Source organism: Gekko japonicus, unplaced genomic scaffold, assembly GCF_001447785.1.
Source record: "Gekko japonicus isolate JY-2015 unplaced genomic scaffold, Gekko_japonicus_V1.1 scaffold1056, whole genome shotgun sequence".
Classification (NCBI taxonomy): domain Eukaryota; kingdom Metazoa; phylum Chordata; class Lepidosauria; order Squamata; family Gekkonidae; genus Gekko; species Gekko japonicus.
In genome coordinates, this window is record NW_015161431.1 from 362141 (window position 1) to 386349 (window position 24209).

The 24209-nt window shown below is 44.0% G+C and overlaps 1 protein-coding gene across 1 annotated transcript in view; it reads right to left on the minus strand.

The window, feature by feature from the left end:
* Nucleotides 1-3771: 3771 nt before the first annotated feature.
* The window catches only part of PARP1 (poly(ADP-ribose) polymerase 1), a 46626-nt gene continuing 26188 nt past the window's right edge, over nucleotides 3772-24209 (minus strand). Inside the window, exons 8-23 of the mRNA XM_015428971.1 lie at nucleotides 22410-22551; nucleotides 21610-21750; nucleotides 20317-20559; nucleotides 18789-18857; nucleotides 16949-17081; nucleotides 15924-16119; nucleotides 15117-15245; nucleotides 14430-14513; nucleotides 11981-12103; nucleotides 11251-11379; nucleotides 10764-10862; nucleotides 9779-9931; nucleotides 8592-8719; nucleotides 7834-7895; nucleotides 6829-6943; nucleotides 3772-4155 (exon numbers count right to left, since the gene is read on the minus strand). Coding sequence (XP_015284457.1) covers nucleotides 4074-4155; nucleotides 6829-6943; nucleotides 7834-7895; nucleotides 8592-8719; nucleotides 9779-9931; nucleotides 10764-10862; nucleotides 11251-11379; nucleotides 11981-12103; nucleotides 14430-14513; nucleotides 15117-15245; nucleotides 15924-16119; nucleotides 16949-17081; nucleotides 18789-18857; nucleotides 20317-20559; nucleotides 21610-21750; nucleotides 22410-22551 — 2028 coding nt within the window. The 3' untranslated portion in view covers nucleotides 3772-4073. The remainder of the gene's footprint in view (nucleotides 4156-6828; nucleotides 6944-7833; nucleotides 7896-8591; nucleotides 8720-9778; nucleotides 9932-10763; nucleotides 10863-11250; nucleotides 11380-11980; nucleotides 12104-14429; nucleotides 14514-15116; nucleotides 15246-15923; nucleotides 16120-16948; nucleotides 17082-18788; nucleotides 18858-20316; nucleotides 20560-21609; nucleotides 21751-22409; nucleotides 22552-24209) is intronic.

A 24209-nucleotide genomic window follows, 5' to 3' on the forward strand; every position in this document is an offset into this window, starting at 1 on the left:
GGCTCCAGAGCAAACTAATTTATGCAGCAGCCAAATCTCCTGCTCACAACTTTAATGCCAGTAGCTCACAAAGTAGAATTTTTGCTCACAGGGCTCCATAGCTTAGAGGGAACGTTGGTCTCAAGTTAGTGCTGCATTTGCAAAGGCAACTTGCCCACACATCCTGCTTGTGAGTACTCTGGAGGCATTGGGCTTTCTACTGTTGCTAGACTTGCCTGAGAAAAGTAAGCTTCCCAAGATCTGAGATTCCAAAATACAGGTGGGATCTGAGCCACAAACCTTTCTTTGATCCTACATTTGCTACTGCAAAATAACTCCAAGAAGGCAAGCTAGTTAGTTTTCCTTACAGACCACCCTTAACTCAATTTCTCATCAATTGACCCTTGCATAAGAACATAAGAGAAGCCATTGTTGGATCAGGCCAAAGGCCCATCCAGTCCAACACTGTGTCACACAGTGGCCAGAAATACCAATGCCATCAGGAGGTCCACCAGTGGGGCCAAAAACTCTTATCTTCTGTAAGGAAAAAAAAGTCCCCATATAGAAGAAGCAAGGGTCATTTGGTAGAAAAAGAGGTGCAGGAGCTCATTAGCATAACTCATTTGCATATGCCACACCCCCTGACATCACCTGAAGTGTGTCAGAAGGCAACACCCACCGCTCAGGCTCCACTGGACTGTTTTGGATTGCTAGCTATTGTGGGGGGAGGACGTGCAGATCTGTCTTCGCAGAGGAGGGAGAGCTTGTACCTGAATAAAACTTGGTCTTAAAGGTGCCACTGGACTGTTTTGGACTGGGGGGCCGGGGGGAGCTCTGCAACTTACCTGGCTGCTTCTTGCTCTGACTGAGGGCTGCTTGGAGCAGGGGGTGGGGCTTGTTGCATGTGCCCATCCCCTGAGCTCTTTACTGCCGGAGCTCCGCTCCTGTGCGCTCCTGCAGGAAATGACCCCTGGTTACAAGTGACTATGGGGACAGAACTGGCATCTTGGTTTATTGCAGGCCCCAGTCAGAGTCTGTGTCCACATTAGGAAGTGCATAATGGTGAGAAGTTGTTTAAAGTTAGGGGACTTTCTGTGGGCAAGAAAGTTTGCCTCCCAACACCTCTGAATGAAGTTTCATTGTCCAGCATAGGTTGCAGGTCTGTTTTGAACTCTGGACTTTGAAACTCTGCAGGACTCAGTCTTGTCATGTAATACCTGGAGTTGGAGAACCGATATTTAGCTTTATTATTTTATATTCCTGCATTGTATATTCTTTTAATAAACCTTATTAATTATACTTTGTGGTATTCTTGGGTTTTGGGACTTCATTCTAAATTCAGTATTTTAGGCCTTATTGGCTACAGTTACCAGAATAACTGGTTTTTGGAACTCAACTTGCAAGTGTTTGGACAAACTGTTTAGCCAAATCACTGCACCAGGGTAAGTAAGCACCAGTCCATGAATGCAGGCCTTATATCAGGATCACACCATTCTGACCTCATGTAATGTCGCTTCTTTTTTCAAACTGTTATGACAACTCTGTCCCAAGAACAGTCACCAGGATTCACAGCAGTAACTGAGGTTGCAAAGGCGAGGCACTCTACACAGCTAAGCCAAGGAATATGAATTACGACAAAGACCATTCCTCAAAAAGTACAATACCTGCAATGCATACCTTGTTCAGGAAGAGAGGTGTACAGCGTGCTGTGATATGCTTCACCAAAGAGGATTCCCAGTGACTTAACCACCCTCCTGGATGATTGCCCTCTAGATATCAGGGAGAACGAGGGGGGTGCTGACACACATAGAATGGAAGAACACCATTGCAGAGCACCATTGTAAACATAGACCTCACCTTTACTTGCTTCCCAACCTCTCAATGAGCACCTAGTTCGGAGAGCTCTCTACTGACGCTGCTAACCAGTATTCATCACATCATTCAACATGCGCAGAGGTGCAGGACCCACATCAAAAATGCCTAGTGGGAACAGTGATGTTTGTGGAGTGTTGCTCCCTTTATCCTCCCACTAATCCTATGCCTTTCCAGAAATGCAGATAAATGTAATAGGTGCAGCTACACCCACTACAGAGACGTTAAGGACAGGAAAAAGTTGCACCTGTTGCTCCTTGGTTTTATAGCTGTCTCAGAGGTCCTGGAATACAAATGGCAGTCTTATTTCTCATGATGTGAAGCGTGAACTCCAAAACATATGTCAGAGTTACTTCAGCTGGGTTTTTATTTGCATGATAGGTGTCAATAAGGAAAACCTGTATCAGGTGATGGGGCATGTTGTGTAGGAGAGGGTATCTCCCACACTAACCTGGGACCTGCATGTTGCCCACGGTCTTGTGTCTGGAATACTAGTGCAGAAGGAAAGAACTAAAAGGCCTCCTGACTCTGCACCCCATTACTGCTCTTGTGGTTACAGCAAGACACTGTCATCCTAATGAACATGGAGTATGCAGCTGGATAGGATGAAGGGCTTAGAGCAAAATGAAAGGCATCCTGGGGCATGAATGGATCAGATATTATGTGAGGCTAATTGTTCAAGTGCCAGTTAGTGATTACCTATATGGCATTGTCTCTTGGCCACCATTTCCCTTTGAACAGAGATAGGGATCCATCCTGGGACTTCTTCTTTACTGAACCTCTGCTTTACCCCTGAACTATGGGTTTATGGCAGGAGGAAGGAGAAGCTTTAAAACTAGGTGAAGTATAAAACATCCAGGTAACTACAGGCATCTCATGCATCTTCCTTCAATATGCACCTGGGACTGCATGGTTAGAATGTCTCTCTGCTGTCTAAGAGGATTGGATTTTGGTCCCACTGTGTTTCTCCCCTTTTCTACATGACGTCATTATCTCTAGAACATTATTTACAGTTGGTATGGTGTAGTGGTTAGTGTCAGATTACAATCTAGGAAACCTGGATTCAAATCCTCATTCTACCACAAAGGTCTCCGGGTCACTTTTGTCTAGTCAACACACACTCTGCCTAACCTATAGATTATTTTGAGGATAAAACAAGGAGAACTATACATGTCACTCTTGAGTTCCTTGGTGGATGGGTGAAATAAAAATGTACCAGATAGGTGCATAATGAAAGGCAATGCAGTTTCATGTGCAAGCTATATTCACACACACACACACACCCCTGCCTTGGGGAACAGACATCTCTTGCATGAGCTTTTTGCACTGAATTACTAATGCTGCCTGCTGGAGCTTGCTGGTGTAATGCCTGTTGTTCTTTGTATGTGTGGATGCCACCCCTCTAAAATTCTGCATCTTGCTCATACAGAGAGCATATAAAATGTCTTATGTATAGTTTATACGCCATTTTTTTGAGAATTGAACTAGTCTCTTGGAAAGCCCCTAGATTCTTGAGGTGCTCCGGTCTCTGTCTGGGTGAGGGTAGTGGGGTGGGCTTGTGTACTATGCTGGGTGATATCATGTAGTTGTTCAGCTGCTGCCAAGTGAGGATCGTTACCTCCTGGGTTTAGGTCAGGGGGGGATGTTGGTGCACGAAGTTGTGACTGGTGGGTGGAGACAGAGTTGTCAGTAACTGTAAGAGATCCTGTCAGTGCTTCCCTCAGTGCTATGCCATTATTGATTGCTAGTTGCACAAAGGATCACCGTTTCATTAAACTAGCATTGGCCCTTTGTGCTGAAATCACACTGAAATCAATGAAAGTGAGGCTGCAAATAAAATATTTAGTATGAAATTAGCTTTTATTTTTACTTCAAAATAAACATGTTTAACATTTATTCATAATAGAAACTAAGGAAGATTTCTTTTGAAAACCCAAATGTGTGTAAACCATTCTAAGTTTCTCCTCTCTGCCTCACTTACAAAAGGCTAAAATCAAAGGGGGATTTTTTTGGTCTGTCAGTTGAAAGACACACAGTAGTCCCAAAACTAGAAGGGGTCAGAAGGGAAGTTTCTCAAAGTTAAGACAAAAGCCTTCCTAAGGATTGCTGAAGTTTAGTCAAAGCCCTGCAGCCTATTTCTGGTATCTCAGCAATGGAACTGATGCTTAAGCATTTCAGAAGTTTACACGATTAACTCTTTAACAGGCTCTTCCAATCCTTGTTTACCAGAGAGATGTCTTATAGTTGAATTTCAACTTCAGCAGGTACTTCAAGTTTACCTGAGCAATATCATAGACAATATATCTGTGGGAGACAATGCATTAAGGAAAGGTATATTTTTAAAAGTTTGGTGGAGAACATTTAACATGGGGTCAGATGCTATGGCTGTGCTAGCAGAAAGTGCTCATGATGGTGGACCTTCCCTCACCTACACCAGCCCCCCTGCAATGCTGGAAAAGCATTCCTGTAGGGCATACGACCTGGGGGCAATAAACCACTGGGCACAGGAGCTGCAGTGAGGAGGGGGAATATCATGAAGACGTCCCATCTTGCTCTTGCATCATCAGAAAACTTGACAGAAGTACTGCAGTACTAGTGCTAGAGGAAAGGCAGAAGCAATTTTGTCATTTCCCCCCATTTTACTGCAGCCTCCATGCCACATGGCTTTTTGTCAGCACCCTGTAATGGACCTAAAAGCAAACTAGCAGCTATTGTAGTTGGAGATGCACTGGTGTTACCTGTACCCTACATACAGTGTCAGTCACGACAAGCGCTGTTGAGCCCTGAACCAGGTGTAGCTTCCAAACTGTCCCTGAGGGAAGTTCCACCTAGAGCAGGGGTGTCCAGAGAGCAAAGATAATTACTAATTGCCCCACAATATGTGTAGCATTGAGTGAGCCTCGAGCTGATAAGATTGATAAATTACTCTTTTAAAACTTCTTTAAAACTTCGGGTAGAAAAAGTAGTTTGAAGCCTGCCGACCTTCGAACAGCACCCAGCGTGCTGTTAAACAATCTTGTCCAAGATAATTTTGGTAAACGTAAAAAAGTACCTTGGAATGGAAGACGCCGTGATAGTATTTACAGCCGAGTAGCTAGAGCAATTAAATTGATTGTTTACTGTTACCCTCAGCTATCCAAGGCTGTCCAGATTAAATCCACAGGCAACCAGCAGTTATAGCCAAACATAGAGCAAAAAGAAAGTCCAACAGGAATGTTTGGCAGGCTAAAACAATAATTAAAACACAGAGCTCAGTGCGTGGCCTCTGCCTCCGTCACCATCTTGGATCCGATCCCCAGCAGGGGTGTCAAACATGCAGCCCAGGGACTGGGACTGGCCTGTCCAAGGCTCTTGTCCATGAGCAAGTGGAGCAAAGGAGGGAACAGGTGGCTGCTGGGGGTGGGGCAGTGGGCAGAGCCACTCCAATTGTGGCTTCAGCATGGTGGAACAACCTTGTCTGCAGCAGTCATGCAGAACCCCTTCGCTTCAGTGTTAGCCTCACTGGTAAGTTGAGAGCCACCGCAGCCACATTCATGCCGGCTCAAGGTGAGCTTGTACACCTCTCAGCTCAGCCTACAGCTCTGGGGATGCTGTCCCAGATGGCCGCAGAGACTGGTGTTTGCACATGGGTGGGTGCAGACGATCCTCTGCTATGGCCTGCTGGCGCCACCGTATTTGCACCCCCCCCCAGTGGCAGCTGTGCTTTGGACTATTGGGGGCAGCAGTTACTTCCACACATCATTGGCCTTGTTCTGCTACCAAGCATGCGACTCAGTGGCCGGGTCTCCCTTCCCCATGGACCACACAGCAGCCTTCAGCTATAGGCGGCGGCTGCCTCGTGGATGGGTGGTGCTGGTCATCTCTGATTATACTGGTCGCTGGGTGGTCTGGGGCCTCTGCCACATGCGCAGCCTTGTACACGTGATGCCTGGTCCCCCATCAGATAATCCAGTGGCCTTTGGCCTGTGGTGGCTGCTGCTGTATGGGGGGGGGGGTGGTGCGACTTGCCAACGATCTCTGGCTTGAACCCCTAGAACCCCGCCTTGGATCACCTGGTAGCCTTGGCCAGAGATGACCACAGCTGCATGGGTGTTTGGCTTATCGGGCTTTGCTTGGCCTGGGTCCCTTTATACCCGTGGCCTCAGATGTGGGCTGCCACCACGCCCCGCTTTCACATGCAGGGGCACTAGTTCAACTTGTCTTCCCAGTCCCCGTCCATGGTGGCTCAGGGGCAGCTCACAACACCCAGTCAGTTTGGATTTTTACCCTGGGGCCCAGGCTCACAGCATTGGTGGCAGGAGGGGGCTGGGGAAGGGGTTTGCCCTCCCCCAGGCAGCACGGGAGCATCTGCCCAGCACTGCACCTCTGGCTCTCCAGTCTACCCATGTGAGTTTTCCTCTGCACCCCCTCCAGCCCAAGGGCTTTGCAATGAGGACACTCCAGCTCCCATGCGTTATACAGTTTGTATCTCCAATACCTGGCACTACATTTTATGGCACACATGGCCCGGCCCAACAAAATCATAGTTATGTCAGATCTGGCCCTTGTAACAAATCAGTTCAGCACCTCTGAACTAGAGCTTACTGCAGAAGTTGATATGCCAGGCATCAAACACCCCTGTTTCCTACAGGAAGTTATAGCAGTCAACTGCAAAAAGCATCTCAGGCTGGTTACAGCTGTCATCTGACCAGCCCAGAACAGAATCTACAGTAGGCCCCACTTGATTTGCTGTTTTGCCTACACAGCCTCTATCTGACCACCTTCCTTCCTGACAGCAGTGGAAGCCAATGTCATTCATGCCAAGCTCTCCACACAACAAATACTCCCCCATAACACTGGCTTGAGAGGCCAAGATCCCTTACTAATGGTCTTCAGCTGGGTGGAAGCAGCTTCCTTCAAGCAGGAAGGCAGCCCTGCCATGGTGACCATGGAACAAGTCTATGCGCACTCCCTTAGAAAGATAACTTCAAAGGATACTCATTATATAGAAGACAGGTGTCACTAATTCCTGATGGTATTCCTTTGCCTAAAGGAACGTCTATGCCATCGAGAGAGATAGTGGCTGAGGGATCTGGTGCAGTTTTGCCCAAGCCTATATTAAGAAGGAAAGCAAAGCAAAAAACAAGAGTCATGTTGGCAAGTACACTTCTGTGCTGAAAGCTTTTTGAACTTGACAAAATAGTCAAATGTGGTAAAAATGGTCTGAATCCCCACTCTGCCATGGAAGTCTACTGGGTGATCTTGGGCTAGTCACAACACTCAGCCCAAACTTAATCACAGGGTTGTTCTGAAGATAAAATGGAGAGGATAATGATGCAAGGTGCTTTTGGGTCCCCACTGGGAAGACAGGCAGGGTATAAATGAAGTAAATACTTATACGATACGATATACTTATAGTGCACCTGTTTGTAATCTGCTCTTGAGGTGGCTACTTTAAGTACGACTCAAACTTCTTGATCACAAGTTTCCCAGAGGAAATGGAGGGGAGCCATTCCTTCAAAGAGATTTAATGCTGAGTAATTAATAGCCTTACAATTATCCAAAATTCTTTTGGATTGTGTTTGTTTCCTTATTGGTCCAAATAACTCATGGTGGGTTACAATATATCCTTATTTTACTCACAGACTGTGAAGAGATCAGTGGGATCAAGGTTACTCAGCAAGCTGCATAGCTGAGCAGCTGAATTTGAACAAGCATCTCCCCTATCCTAGTACCCAATCTACAGAGTACCCTATATTGGCTTTAATATATTAGGACCTTCAATTTCTGTTTCCATGATCTTGCCAACTAAAGTCCTTTGCCCTTGACAACTGAAGCAGACGGCTCCCTTTCTTCTTGGGATTTTTAGCATAAAATCATATTAAGGCTAAAATAATTTCTATAATAATTAACAGTATGTAAAAAGGAACATCTCCCCTCCACCTGTGCTTCATGAATTTACATCCAAGTTACTATGACAACACATATTCGAATGAGGTTTACCTTTCACACTGTGTTTTCCTTTCGGCACCTTGGTGATATGGGAAGCATTCTTCATTTCATACCTATCAAGCAGAGAGATGATTATTTAGAGTAAGGTACTGATGCAAGGAGCTTCGGTGGCTCAAGTGGTTAAGACGCTGAACTGCAGGCTGTGAAAGGTCGGTAGTTCAGCAGTTCAAGACCCGGGTGCCGCATGACGGAGTGAGCTCCCGTCTCTAGTTCCAGCTCCTGCCAACCTAGCAGTTCGAAAGCAAGAAATTGCAAGTAGATAAATAGGTATCACTTCAGTGGGAAGGTAACAGCGTTCCATGCGCCTTGGTGTTTAGTCATGCTGGCCACATGACCACGGAAACGTCTTCGGACAGCGCTGGCTCTTCAGCTTTGAAACGGAGATGAGCACCGCAACCCTAGAGTCGGATTCGACTGGCTTTCGAGCAAGGGAACCTTTACCTTTTACTGATGCAAAAGTTCAAATAAAAAGCCTCCTCTGTAGACAATACTAGTTCAGAGCTACAGACTTTGCTGCTATAGGATGCAACAGATCAATATGACTTCCATTTTCTTGCCATGCTTCACCACATGCATTTTGTGCAAAACAATATACAAATATACAATCCTCCTCAGAGGTACATAGCAAACTATTACTTTTAAAACAATTCAATGCTCTCTTAAAGAAAACCAGGCTTCCACCAGAAAAGTGGAACCAATGGTTGTCCCGTGTAAGTTTTACATAGCCTTTCTAAATACAAATTACTTACATATTTCCAAGGGCAACTTCTCCCAGCAAGATTAAGCCTACTGGGTCATTTTGAGAGGTGTGACAATAGTTGGCACTCTTGGACACCATATCCGCAAAATAGATGCCTTTACCAAACATGTAGCCAGTCTAGGAAGAGAACAATGTTTGCAGCTTAACAACAAGTGACACTACAAAAAAAGCATTTCCAATCCTGCCTTACCAAGTCAGTCTAGTGGGAGGGGTGGCTAAGACTGCAGCTTCTTGTCCCACCAAACCTACCCAAAAAAATAAATTCAGAGATGAAACAGCAGGAGGTGTAGGGGCAGCAGAAAGCTGAGCCCAGAAACATGCCTGGCTACTCTGCCTTGTTTATTTCCTGAGGCATGACTAACTACCATCCTGGAGGCCAGAAAGGAATTGTCTTCCATATCACACTGGACAGTAACTCTCCGTAACTGACTGAGCTTGCTTCCTCCAGTAACTTTCAGCTTTCTCCCATACACTGGGGTACTGTGGGTCTAGACTGCATAGGATCATCTGTGAGAGGATGGTGAGCAGATGATACTGCCTCACAGCTGGGGGTTGAACAAGATGGCCTTTGAATTGCTTGCACCTTTGTAATTCAAGGCTATCTGAGTAGAATTCAGGTAGCTGCTATAGGCATGGACCAGAAATCAGGAGTTAGGTATCTTGGCAGAGTTCTGAAAACATAAGAAAAGGAAACTTTGACCAATATTATCATCTCAAGGGAAGGCCATATCAAAATAGCCCAGTCAGAGCAACATCTGAAGGGTATAAATTCCTATGTTTTCTGTGCTAGGTATTCCTTCGTTAGCAATAGAAACCATATCTGTGCACAGGCAAAGCATGTAGAGAGGGAAGCAGCATCACACCTGCTGATCTCACCTTCACATGTTCAGACTGTCAGGAGCAGGATATATGGGCATACAAACTGATTGCATCTATGTGCTCTTCCCATGACCGGGAACTCTTGAAAGCAGGATTCCCAATGGTGTGGTCAGAGCACATGTTTGCAGGCTCAGTGCCAAAGGTAGGCTGTATGCATGTAGCAAAAGTAGCAAGCATGGCCCCGTTTGCCTATATAGGCGGGATTGCCTACTGAAGACCAGGAATTCCAGTGTAGCAGGAAACTGAAAAACTCAAGATGTCTACATGAAGCCAGTTAGCTCACAGCACTTTACATACCACAGGGGCCTCAGGTGGAGCTATTCGGAGACCCTGTGACAAGATACCAGCAAAATTGGTAGTGCGAGAACCATGCCAGAGTAGCTGCCGGTTGTGTAGCTCTTTGAATGGTTTATAACGCTGATATTCTCCTTCACGTTCAATCTTGAAAATCTGTGGGAAGGGGACAAGACTTTTTAATATAAATCATAGCAAGACCATGTTTGAAAACAAGGTGCACTAGAAAAAGAAGTGACTTAATTCTAATGAGCACGCATGAGCACACAGCATGGGTCCTATACTACTAAGTAAGTCTTCTATAAAAGTTTAACATTCAGACATTGTTCGCTGGTCTGAAAGCAACCATAAAAAACCCATTTTAGGGGCAAAAAAGGTGTAGCATTTACAATCAAATTTGCAATTTACTAACTGTACTAAACCAACTTAAAATTTAAGACAGTTCTGAAGACTTCCAATGATACTATATAGAATTTGACTATAAATGACGGGGTGTGGCTAATCTGAGCAGACTGCAGGCTCTGGGACAGCTGCATTGGCCACAGATGTGGCAGCAGTCTCTGCCCTGCTCACTTATTGCTTGGGAACAGTGTCAATGGGACAGCTTGGGCTGCAGGGCTGAGGTGAAGGCTTGTCCAACCTGAAGCAGGAAGACCCTGGACAGGTTGGTGAAGGAAAAGAACCTGCACTTGAGGGGGGGGGGGCTGAGTAAGTACAGATTCTCAAGTCAGATTCTAATCACTGTTAGGGTACAAACCACTGGTACCCCCTGCTATGGTGTCAAGTAGAAGGCAGTGTAAGACTTTAGTCCAGACCCTCACACAAAATTTTGTATCTCCTTATATCACAGTACAACTTTCCATGCAAAAAGAACAGGTTAATGCAAAGATTAGCAAAGTGCTCAGCATGAAGCAAACAAGAAGGCAAGTAAACCAACCAATTCTGTATTTTCAACTCTAAAGATTTTCTGTCCTTAATCAGAACCTACCTCCACAACTTTCAAGTCATAAGCATTGTGAGTACTGGCATGAGTATTCTTAACATATTGCTTTATGATCTTGGCTTCTTCTGAATTTTTGTCTACTACCTATGAGGGAAGAGGACAAAAAGTGTTATTTGAAAATAAATGAGAAAAAAGAAATTTAACAATAGGGGTGGGGGGAGTTCCATCCCACAGAGCTACTGATAGAGTTACCATATTTACCCAGAAAGGGAGACAAGCCCCCTATAAAGATGTTATACAAAGGCTTTTTTAATTACTGTACATGCTTGTATGTGAATGCAAGCTGACCACCCCACCTTTCTTGAACACATGAACAAAAGCTCTGATCTTCCTTTTTGGGTAAATACAATATTTGTCTGTTTTCTCCAGGCATGTTGCACTATTTACTTTTAGCATTATCCATCAAACCCACAAGAGCAAACTGAGAAAGGTCAGTCAGGTTCTGTTCATAATGCAGCCAGCCCTCTTTTACCTTGATATCGGTTTTAAGTTTTTCATAGTTCACATCTATTGGATCTTTATCCCCATCCTGACCTCCACTTCTGAGTAGGCTGTAGGCAACTTCAATGTCAAGCAGGTTGTCCAGCATCTCCACTTTGGACTAGGATAAAGAAGACAATGTGTTTGTGTGCTGAACATGTTCTGTGGCATAAGCATGTGGCCCAGTAAACCATGGCACTTATCACTAGTCACATCTAACTAGAAGTAAATTTCAAAATCATCAATGGAAGCACAAGCCTGCTTACTTTTTATCTCACCATTTCCCAAAGGGCCCTCCCCAGTCACCCATTTTAACCTTACAACCACCCTGCAAGGAAGGACAAAGCTAAGAGATGGCAATCAGCCCAGTCCACCCAATAAGCCTCATGGTCTGTGAGGATTTAAACCTGGATCTCATCCATTGCTGCTTGAAGAAACCCTACACTGCATGTATCTGAAGAAGTAAGAAGTGACTCACGAAAGCTCATCCCCTGCCACAAATTCTGTTAGTCTCTAAGGTGCTACTGGACTCTCGCTCTTTTCTGCTGCTACAGACAAACATGGCTACCTGTCTTGATCTACTGCGTGCAAGTAAGCTAAAGTAGGTATTTTTAATCTCGTCTCCAGCACAGCCTCTAGAAAAAGGAATACAACTAATAGTGAAGTGCAGAAAGCACACACAGTGCCCAAATTATGTCCTGCAATTAGATCCCAGTTAATACCGTAATGTATTCTAGGTTGTTTAAAAGAGGAGGCTTCTTCATCCCAAAGTCATGAGGAATCAGTGTGTAAAAGCGATTGGAGAGATCCAGTATCTGTGAATCTGTTCCACCATTAGAAACTGCCTAAACAGGAAGACAAAAAAGCAAAACAGAAACTCTTGCAGTAACAAGATTGAGGTACTTTGCTTAACAGATCTACACAACAGAACAGACGACCGCATGAGTGAAAAACAGTTTCAACATGAGTAACTGACAGTGCAATCCTAAACAGAGCCGATAGGCTTAGCAGGTGTAGCTCAGGATTGCGCTGTTAACATAGCCCACTAAAGCTCTCTCTTCTGGGCATATGTTGCCAATGTTTCTCTCTTCTTGGTTCCATTTTTCTTTCCAATATCAGAAAACAAACAAGAAAACCATCACTCCAATGTAGCATTCAGTACTGACCACAGGGAAACCATGTGCTTTTACACTTTCCTGAAGGTTGTCTCACACTAGAGTAGAATATTAGTTCTAAAGTAATGATAATGCCGTGCAGGGACAAGAAGCACCTAATTACAGCATACAGCTACCTTAAACTCTGAGCAACCCACAATACCGGACAAATACAGAATACACTTTTTTAAAAAGAATCACGTTTCTTCTCAGGGCTACTTGCTTTACTACTTCAGAATGCAGGTAAGCACCAGCAGCATGTTTGAATGATCTTTCACATGAGACGTCCCTGCACACACTAAGCTGGTATGTCAGGGAGAAGGTCTCTGGCCTAACTGTTCCTTGTCCTGCAGGCTTTCCACATTTAGGGATTTTAAAAAAAAAACAGTTTTTTTTTTAACAGTCCAGGAAGTCCTGTTCGATGTGCTTTCATGACCAAAGCCTCACACATCTGGGAATGTTTTTTTTCAAGCAAACTCCTCAATATACTCTTGTTCAGAGAGTTATCTGTGCTCACTCAGAACACTGAACTGTCCCTAGTCCTATTGGTTTATTCAACTTCTCCTATCACCGGATTAAAATGATAAAAACTACAGTAAAGATTTGTCCATAGCCATTGTTCAAAGGATGACATATCCTGGCTATCTCAGTATCAATCTTCAGGAGGCAGCCGAAAACAGCTTTATTTAGGACTGCATTTGACTGATTTAGTTTTTATTTACTGGCAGTCCTAACTGGAGTTTTTGAACTGTGATTGTTATGCTTTTATTCATATTCTTTCTATTGTGTTTTTTGTAATTATTTTATTTTTACTGTAAGCCACCCTGAGTTCCCACAAGGGAGAAAGGCTGCTAATACATACTTTACATATATATACATATACAATCTATATATTAAAAGGTTTCATTAGGTATCAAAGAACTAGAAAGCTTCTCTGTACAAATAAGGTGGAATGAAGACTTGTTTACATAGTAAGGATACTCAAGGTTGTTGCACAAGTTTCAGGATATTTCCTCAAACCAACATCCTTCTGTGAAGCAACTGAGATTGCAAGTTTGCACTGAATTAGGGACAGCACACACCTCTGTTATGCAATTCACACTGTGCATATGTGGTTGGATCCTACAGCTTTCTTCCACTAAATCTTCCTTCAACAGAGAATTTCTTCCAATGGAAAAGTGACTTTTTCAGATAGAGAAAGTATTCCTCTGATGGAAAAAATAACCTCACTGAAGAAGACTTGTAGGAAGGGAGTCGAAAGATTCAACCCAATGACCTCAGAACAGTCAAGAACCTTAGTCACAAAGAAACTTCCCCCCTTATTTTTAAATGAATTCAACCTAGAAGTACTTCTTGATCATGGAAACCAGTAAGAGGTTATATGTTTAGAGGACTGGGTACTAGTTTTTAACAAAGTAATCCGTTGTTTTTTGCTGGAAGTATTTCTCAGAATTTCATGCTCACAATTTAGAACCTGTTTGGGCACAGCAAGAAAAACTTCCTAGGATAATGCACATTCTAAGGAAGTGGCCTTTGCTCCTGCTGCTCCCCTGCTTGCTTGTTGGAACAAATTCAATACTACAAGGTAATCTCCAGTCTCCATTCCTGGTCCCTTTCTTGGTATACAGCAAAGACCACTGCCACCCTCCAAAGTGAGGGAGATTTCAAAGCAACAGAATCCACATATAAAAATCATCTACCTAGCTTAGTTTCACATGCCTCTCCTACCACACCACTTGAATGATTCAGTACCAAAGGAACAAATCAGGGCTACTCTGCAGCCAGCTGCCAACCCTACAAATAAGGTGCTATGCAGTCAAACCAGGTCTTTTTGATGAAACATTAATAATCCCTTTAAATGAGATGAACCGGAACAGAACAAAGCAATCATTTTTGCTACAGCCAGGAGTCTTCACATTGCCTTCATTAAAAGAACTGTGACTTGTAGCAGTAGCAAATGCCAGCTGACTCCCAGCCCAGCATGCCTTAGGAGTTCATAATGGCTTTTCATGCTTACCTGCTGCACATCGTTAAGGATGGAGTATGCACTCTGGATCTGCCTCTTGCTTAGTTTCCCCAAAGGCATCTTCTGGAGATCAATCTGACAGTAAGACAAATAGAAGTAATTAGAGAAGAACTTTCATTTTTCAGTAGAACTATCTTCCACAACAAATACACAAAATCTCTGACGTAAAACAACTTTGTATAAAAGCTTATTTAAATGGCCACAGTGTAAGATGCTATGGAACTATCAAAGGACTTATCACTTCAGTATGTTAGAAAAGAGGATTTAGAAAGATAATTATAAACATCTGTTTTTAGTATTGTTTGCTTACACATCTAGAGTATTTAAATATTAGCAGTGTTTAGCTAATGCCCCCATCTTCAAACCTGAGGTAAACTGGCCAAGAGGATACTGTAATAAAACGGTATGTCCTTTTGTTAACTGGTTCATATACTGCTACAGAATGCACTTTAGCTCTTTGCAGAATAGGAGCAGCAGCTGTTTAGTACCAGGTAAATTCACACACAGGCCACACCCATCTGCCACAGGGAGAAAGTAATGAATAGTCTATGACAGGAGGCACAATCTGCTAAACTGTAAGAATGCCACAGCTCACGAAGGGTAAGAAGGTGTTGCTTCATTATCATATAGTAGAAAGGAAGGCATGAAAAGGAATTATTAACAAGGCTCATTAGTTACCTCAAATTCCACCATGGCTTTCTTCATGCTTTCCACATCAAAGATCATCTTAATGAGATCCTGGACTGGCTTTGGAAGCTTTGATTTGGTTCCTGCACTAACTGTCAGTTTCTTTACCGCTTCTTCATCCTAGGAAAAAAAGAACGTTAATTACACCCATAGGCAAAGTCGCTCAGTTAAACCAGCCAAGCTGGATACAGAATATGCATTCAGTTCTCAGACTTTACCCAGGTTAACTGGGAACTCTAACCCACTAGTTTAAACCCACTGGCTGAAGTGAACAAATAGCCAGTTTGAGTCCTAATCATGGAGAAAAGCAGGATATAGATAAATTGAACAAAATTACTTTTCTTTGAAGAAGTGAACAGACTCAATGGTGTTCCGTTACCGTTAATTTCCTCAAACCTGGAGATCTCAGCGCTTAGGAAACCCCAGTATACCACCCCCAAACGAATGGGTTGGTTGAACATTTAATCAAATGCTCAAGGGGATGCTCCGACAATGTGCAGGGGGGGAGGCCCCCCCCTCAGGACTGGAATCTACTGATTGGTACACTGATGTTTGCCATCACAGGCCCTCACATTAGACAGATTCACTACTCTCATGTAATCCCTCTGTTGCACTGCCAAGGCAACCATATTGTTGACTTAGCAATCAGGTGGCCATGGCAGAAAAGGTGTTGTAGCACAGTGAAATTTTGCAGGCTGATCCTTATACATTTCAGTGCTTTGATTCAGCAGATGCAAGTTTGCTTTCTTCTGTGACAGGTACGGTAGCACCTACACTTGTAGAACTTTAACTAGATACCTGTCCATAGTCTATTTCCAGAGGGTAGAATTTTTTGGGATATTTGGTGAAATTTGTAGAATGCCAGGAGTTGCCAGTCTTGTCTTCATACAGATTCAGAAAGTGTTCAATGGCTTCCTCTTTAGATGGCATCTGCTCTAGCTTGTTGCTTCCAATTACTGTGCCAACACGGCCCCAGGAACGGAACACCCAGTATCTAGAAACCAAGGAATTAGAAGCAGGAAAAAGGGATTAAACTAGGTAGTAGTTCTGAATGACACCACAGGCACACCCAGGCTGTCATAGGGCACCCATTCCTACCACTTCATTAGACTGCACAACAGCACTGAAAACTTCCATCTGGTACTCCCTCTACACAGCTAAACTCTAAAAAAGAAAGCTTCCTGAAATTTAGCAACTACAAGACATGCCTAAAACAAATATTCATTTAGGGATCCAAAAGCTGCACTAAGAAACATGGAAGGGTTTGTTTTTTAAAGCAGCCCCAATGCCTACTGCATCAGGCTTCCAGGGGTTTGGCAAAACAGGCAGTAGTCAAATTCTTATGGCAGTCAGTGCTCAAAGATTTCCCCACCCTAGAAAATGGAATTTTCATGGTATTACTACAGCAGGCTCAAATCATGCTAACATTTACATTCCAACACAGCTGAAGCTTTCCTTTCCAGAACTTATATCAGCATGGACTAGGTAGGGACTGGTTGGTTCTGATCAGCAGAAGTCTACAAGAAGGGCAAGAGTTAACCCAATCAGCCACTAGTTTCTTTGTAAAAGTGCTGGGAAAATCCTCAGAGAACAAAGCGAGGGTTTTCAAATTAGGTTTGCAAACTAGATTACAGGTTGCTTGGCACTGCCCCAGACAGAACTGCTTCAGGCTCTAGATATTTAGGAGCAAAAAATTAATTGACTTTTGAGTTCAGCGTTTTTGATCACATCTTATGAAACCATTGCTAAACAGAGAATACGCAAACTCAAATGTTGTTACATCAGGGACAGAAGCAGGTAATCAGGAAAGAGACAAAGCCAACCTGATTTCCCTGTCATCTTCCAACAGCTGAAGTTTGTAATAGGAGTTGGTTCCTTTAACAATATCTACCAGGCCTAGAGTGGCGCTGAAGATCTTGCCACCTTTTTCAAAGACGTGAGCAGAATCTTCTAAGCCTGTGAGGAACAGAAATGAATTAAGGTCAGAAAAGCATACTTTGATCTTACTGTTTTTACCTTTTACCCCCTGACATTAATGACAATTCCTTCCCCTTTCCCAGATTCACCTAGGGAGGCATTTACAAATCATGAACACGACTTTGAAAACTGCCAGACATGGGAAAAAATATCTGGATGTGTCTACAGAAAACCCATTCAGGCCAGTCTTGAGATAAGGGAGGAGAAAACAGCTGTTCAAAAGCTAACCAACATTTTAAACATTTTTAAACATTTGCATTACAAGCACTACAAACCCTCCTGGGGAAAGCTACTGCAAGTTTGTTAAGTTTCAGAAGGGAGCTGCACTGGTAAAAAGTAAAACAGATTCAAGTCCAGCAGCACCTCAGAGACCAACAAGCTTTTGAGAGTCAAAGCTCTCAAAAATCTGGAACTGGGTCCTTCACAGTTCGACCACCAACATCATCCAGCTTATTTGTGTACTATACGTAGGAAGCCAGCAAAAAAACAGCAGTACAGGTCGGTCCGATTATCCACGGGAGGGCAATTCTAAGACATGCTTCAAGGAAGTTACTCAGTTTTGCATTATATGTGTCTGGAGGTCTTAAAAATGAGCTAGAAGCCACTAATGAACGAGAACAGCCTTGTCGAATATGCCAGGCAGTCCAATGATGGTGGTGACCCTTCAAATTAGCAGAAAATGAACCACCCAGGCATTTATGAGAGAACTAGGAGAAGGTCCATTGTGGAAATGGAGACAACGAGCTCTAGAAATAGGCTGTGGGCGAGTGGCCCTGGCTTGAGGAGTCCTTTTAGCATCAGTTAGCCAGGCACGCTCTGAGGCCGATGGCTGTGAGTGAAGAAATGGCGTCTTCCAGGACGGGACGGCCCGGGAGGACATTGACATTGGCCGCAGAGGCACCTCGGCAGTGGCCCGCTCGTGTTCCCCCCCCCCAAAAAAAGTGGCGTGATGCAAAGCAGGAGTGCGGCCGGCCAAGGAAAGGGAAGCAGCAGCCGGGACGGGGGCAAGAGCTCTGTGCGGGCATTGCTCCATGCAGAGTGTGGGTGTGTGTGGCTGCGAGACTGCGCTCCACGATGGCTGTGAGTGAAGAAATGGCGTCTTCCAGGACGGGACGGCCCGGGAGGACATTGACATTGGCCGCAGAGGCACCTCGGCAGTGGCCCGCTCGTGTTCCCCCCCCCCAAAAAAGTGGCGCGATGCAAAGCAGGAGTCCGATCGGCCAAGGAAAGGGAAGCAGCAGCCGGGACGGGGGCAAGAGCTCTGTGCGGGCATTGCTCCATGCAGAGTGTGGGTGTGTGTGGCTGCGAGACTGCGCTCCAGCGGCAGGTGAGGGACAGGCAGGCAGTGTGGTCGAGGAAAGGGAGCTCCCGGCTTGGCTGTGCTCCCCCTCCCCCGTAAGTAGCCCGTTGAAGGCTGGAGTGAGGTTTTGCTTCAAGTGGTGCAGCTTTGCTTCCGTCCCAGCAGAAACCTCGTCATCCTCCGTCGCGGTGTGAGATGAAAGGGAAGGACAGGACTGAGGCAATGCAGCCACCAATGGTTAGAGGCCCCTGGTGAGCAACACATCAGGCAGCCAAAGGCTGTGGGGGCGTGTGGAACATTCAGGCAAGAGGGACACGGAAACTCAAATATATATAAGGAGAGATATCAGCAAAGGGGTAACAGGTACAAGGGTTTTCTGAAGTTACCTGAGTCAGGGTCCACAGCAGCACCTCCTTTCACTGTCAGCTTCATTTTCTTTTCTGACTTGCTGGTTCCTATACAAAAAGTGCAGGTTTTTGTTAACATACATAAAAAAATATTCTCTAGCCAGAGAACAAGAGCTGCAAAAAGAATAACTGTTTCACATATATAGAAAGTTTGGGGGAATAGTCATCCTGTCTGGGTTCAATTTTAATAAGGGAGTAAGTTTGCAAGGAACCAACTTTATCCTGTTAAAATCCAACTGAAGGAGAGTTTTTAATAGATACCTCCCCATAAAAAGAGCAGCATTTTCAGTCATCCTAATGGAACTATGTAAGGCATTAACTCCTGAAATATGAAGTCTGAACTGTTTAAACCCTCACATTAAACAGAACTTTTATATTCTTTAAGCCTTGGTCCTTTCAGATTCTGTTAATGCTAAGGGAGCGCCTACCATCTTACCTTTGATTTCTATTCAGGCAATCCAGTTTAGAGAATTTAATTCTCCCCCTTTATTCTTGCATCTTCAGGAAGATAGGAGGGCCACAGATTTTAGACCACAGAAGATGAAGGAAAAGGTTCCTCAAAGACTAACTTCCTCTACCACATTTCACCATAAATACCAAGGCTCTTTATAACTCAGCAAACACTCACCTGTTATTCTTAAGATGAAGGGGGAGAGGATTCAGACATCTTTCCTCTAACTAAGTAGTGTTTTTGTTATCTGCCTGTTGCATCTGATTGGCACTCATACCATTTAGAGCTGGAAAAGTGCAATGCCCAATCCAAATAGCACGTGTATTGGAACGATGAGAAATTTCAGCAAAGTAAAACTTTTCACACTTAGTCTAAGTTCCAATGAGGACACTGTGTACTTCCCCCCTTCCACTAACTTCCCTTGTCATTCTCCTCTCAATTCACTAAAAGGGAGGGGGGGTTGGGGAGGGGACAGGACGGGAATGTATGGTATTATCATGTGACACACAATACATCAAGGTACAAACCAGCTGTGGATCTCAACCCATCACTGGAAAATAAGCAAAGAGTTGGATCTATACCGTGCCCTTCACTCAGAGTCCCAGAGCAGCTTACAATCACCTTCCCTTCCTCTTCCCGCAACAGACACCCTGTGAGGTAGGTGGCGCTGAGAGAGCTCTGAAAGAACTGCTCTTGAGATCAGCTCTGAGAGAACTGTGACTGACCCAAGGTCACCCAGCTGGTTGCATGTGGAGCAGTGGGGAATCAAACCCAGTTCTCCAGATTAGAGTCCACCACTCTTAACCACTACACCAAACTGGCTCAGAACTGCCAGCAGATGACATAAATAAGAGGCTAATTTCAGCTATATGCTAAGGGGTTTGACAAGCAGGACCACTGACTGCTTTGAGGCTCTTCACCTTAGCTTCTAACAGTACTTTCAGTGCGATAAACTTAACAATCCACTTTGGGACCTTCCAGTGTACCAAATGTTTTTAACTGTTATGGGAAAAATCAAGTCCTGTGACAAAGATGCCCTTTGCATGTTCACTTCACCTTGCTCTTCCTTGCTTTTCCCAGTGCTTTTTGTGTTTGAATGCCCACTGGATTTTCCTCCTATGGACACTTCTTTGTGATCTTGTTTTACTTCTGTGCCCCAGGGGGAAAGAGCATGAAGTGACAGGAGCTCCTCAAGGCTCTTGCTGGAGGACTTTATGTCCTGGAGAAACTCCTCTGACACCACACGCACTTGTGCCTCCTTCACTTCTTCCATTTTCTTGCTCATTTTCTCAACTTCCTCTGGAAGATTAAGAACAGGAAAAGTAAAAAGACAATGCATTACTTGAGATATTTTGCTAGGGAAAGAGCCCACAGCACAGTAATAAGCATATGCTCTGCATGTAAGGGATTCCACGCTCAAGCCTAAGAACGCGAGTAATACGGCTACAGTCAAACTCATTGGGAGCACTGTGAGAAGCTCCTCACAGAATTTTCAAAATGATGACAGAAGGCACACAGAGACCTTCAGTGTAACCCTCCTTCAGGACTACCAGCAGTGTGGGGGTGGGGGTGGAGGTTTGACTGAGATAGCAGTGAGAGGGAAGAATTTAAACTCCCTTTCCCTTTATGACCCTGATCTGAACTGGATCCCCACACAGAATCTACCAGCATTTTAAAAATGCTAGGAAGAACTAATCACAGATGTCCCAGTGGCTTCTCCCTTAGTTCTCTGCTTGGGAGCTGCTGTCAGCCACCTTGAGAAGACAACATTAAGATCTCCTAAATAAGCATGCAAGGCCATCACTGACAAGTCTGAATCAGTATGAGAAAGCTTCATGCATTCAAGTAGATGCAAAAACCTGGGGACAAATGTGCCCTGCTCAGTGTAGGATATGGAAGTACTCATCACAAGGATCAGAACCACCACACAGCAAGTCTCAATACTCCCAGCAGTCACAAAGGAGGGTGTGGAAACATTCCACACAGCAATTATGTCAAAACTGTATGGGCGAGAGTCCGTTAACAGGAGATCGTCATCTGCAGCAGCACTCACACTGCAGATGTTAATATAAGCTCCAGCACATGCACATTGTCACTCCCAGAGAGGCTTAAATTCAGATACTCTGAGATGTTGCCATGTTGAGGACCCATTGCAAATTAAATGTTTCAAGAATTTACAGCACTTAATATAAATGCAAACATGAAGCACTACTAAGACCTTGATATCCACTAATATGTGGCATCAAAGTACTAAGTGCACAGGAACAGATAAGGCTCCTCTTAATCTACAACCTCTCCTAATGGGCGCTCCTGCATTTCCTAACGATACCAGTTAACTGGATCACTCACTTTGTGAGCTGACGCACAGGTTAGCTTTATTCACAGAAGCTGTCACCTTTCCTCCGAGCTCTTCAATAGTAGACTTGATTTCATCTTTATTCTTCGACAATTTCCCAAGGGTCACGACCTTCATGTTACATAAAGGTTTATCTGGATGGTCAAATATAAAATACAAAGCATATGATGAACAGATCATACCATAAAAGCATTCTGTAAAGTTATCAAGTAACACCAGTACCTCTCCTTTTGTGGAACATGTAAAAACAGACACGAGTATGCATACATTCCCTGATGTGGTACAGGGCTACTTCAAATTTCAGTTGAGGTTCCCTGTTTGAAAGTACCACCTTGTATCAAGAGTTTTCACTTCCAAGAACGAGACAAGAAAATGGGGGGGGGGCCTTTCACACAACCAACCCTCCTTACCCGTAAATCACACAGTTCAGTTGCATGAGAGTACCAAGTTACATCCAGGAACGGATGACTGAATTTATTTAAAACATTTAATGACACCTTTGCACCCACAGAGTCCCCAAGATGGTGAACAATCAAAACCTTAGAACAATTGTTAAAAATATACGTGTGTACATAAAAACAATGAAAACAATTAATGAAACATAAAAAGGAAGGAGGGTGAGTGAATTTGTCATAGCAGGACATATGTGAAAGAGCTAGATTTTGTGGGACGACTGAAGTATGTAACTTTCAGACTGCCTGGCATGTTAATTTTCACTACCTACGTAAGAGGAGGACATTTCACCCCTCGCTCATGAGGGTATTTTGAGGACGTTGTCTTCCAGGCCACTTACCTGCTGGAGCAGCAGAGTTTTCTGTAACTGGAACAGAAACTTTTGGAGGAGGTACTGAGTTTGCAGAGGCAGCCTCTGGGGCAAATACTCTGTCCTGCCTTTTAAATTTAAATTTCTTTAGATATGTGATTTCCCGGAACTCCTGTGTTGGGGCAGCATACACAAGAGAAATTAAAACATACAATGTAAGAAATCCCAGAGACTAATTTAGCAACCAAAGTTAGACAACTGACTTCAGAGAACTGTTTGTACTGTTCCATCCCCAGGAACCCCACTGCGATCTAATGGGGTCTTGCATCTGAAGACACACATCATCCTGAACTGCAATGAAAGTGGACTGCATACTTAATTCTCATCATGTTTTATCAATACTTTAAGCTCAATAATTACTGTGGGCCAAATGTTTTCCTAGAAAGCTGAACAGTGCTGCTACCCATGGTAGGCACATTCAAATAGCTCCCTAAGAGTATATTCTCAAAGAATACCATGATGTTCTAGGAAGCAGCACACCACGAGTGAAGAAGCAGTCTAGAAGTTATCCACTCATTGCCTGCAACTTGATACAATTGGCATTCTTGTAACAACACTCTCCTTTAGCCATAAACCAGAACCTCCCCAGCATTTTAAAAACGCACATTTACATCTGTTATCCTTGAAAACCTTTATTCATCTTGCATTGTATTTGTTTAAAAGATTTATATGTCACCACTTGAGACAACTCACAAAATAAAACAAGCTTAGCTTCTGAGGTCTGATGAGATCGGGCTTGTCTGGGCTCTCCAGGTCAGGGCGGAATGTTTCTTCATATAATTTCCTATGACTCTTCAGGTTTCCTGGAGACAGTCTCTTTATTTGTGTACCTAACTCTTTCACTTTTGGGAAACACATTTTATTTCTATAGTTGGAGGTATCTAAATCCGATTCCCTTCACAACAGGACCAGGAGTCTTCTCAGAGACACCCCCCCCCCCTGTGTAACTGGGCGGGAATTATTCTTCTTCTCCTCAGAAGATCATATAATCCTTTTCTTTTGGCCTGAACAGGAGTTTCAGCATGCTACTCAATCATCCTCGCCAAAATCTCAATCCCAGTTCTGGTGTCTGTGTAAAATGGACTTTGGCTTAGGCTGTCTCTTAGACATTCTATTCTGATACTGAATTCTTCCTCAGAATCGATAGAAAATAGTTAAGGCATGGAGTCGCTTCCCTTCCCTCTGAAGGTGAACCTGTCTGACTGACTCTGTCAGACTCAGTGACTCTGTCAGAAGCCGACTTCCAAAAGACCAACTGGCCAAAAGACTTAAAAAAAAAAAAGACCATGCCCCCAGCACTCAGTCTCCTCAGCTGGCACTGGCCAATCAGAAAGTAATGGGGAGGGGGAGGGAGAAGCCTGTCACTCAAGCTCTCCATTCCAGTGAAGAGTTATCTCTTCACCTCCCAGCTCTCTGAAATTGCTGCTCTAGGAAACCCGTCATTAAGTGCAGTCCATCACAGGTGTATACCCAATAGTTTCCAGATTTGGGGGAGAGCTGTAGAGAGATGTAGTGTTTATGTTAGAGATATAGTGCCTGCCTTCCCCTCTTCCCATCCAGCTTCTTGATTGGAAAGAAAAGCATTCTTCACTATTTCCAGTAAGGCTTTGGGATGTGAAGGCCCAGAAGAAAAATATCCATCCCCCTACTGACTTTTCGGGAACAATCACTGAAATGAGTAAAATGTGCTAAGATAGGATCAGGTGCAGCAGTCTATAGCTTTTTCTCTCTCACTGTAGTATTGGATATATTTACAATCTTGCTTTCAGA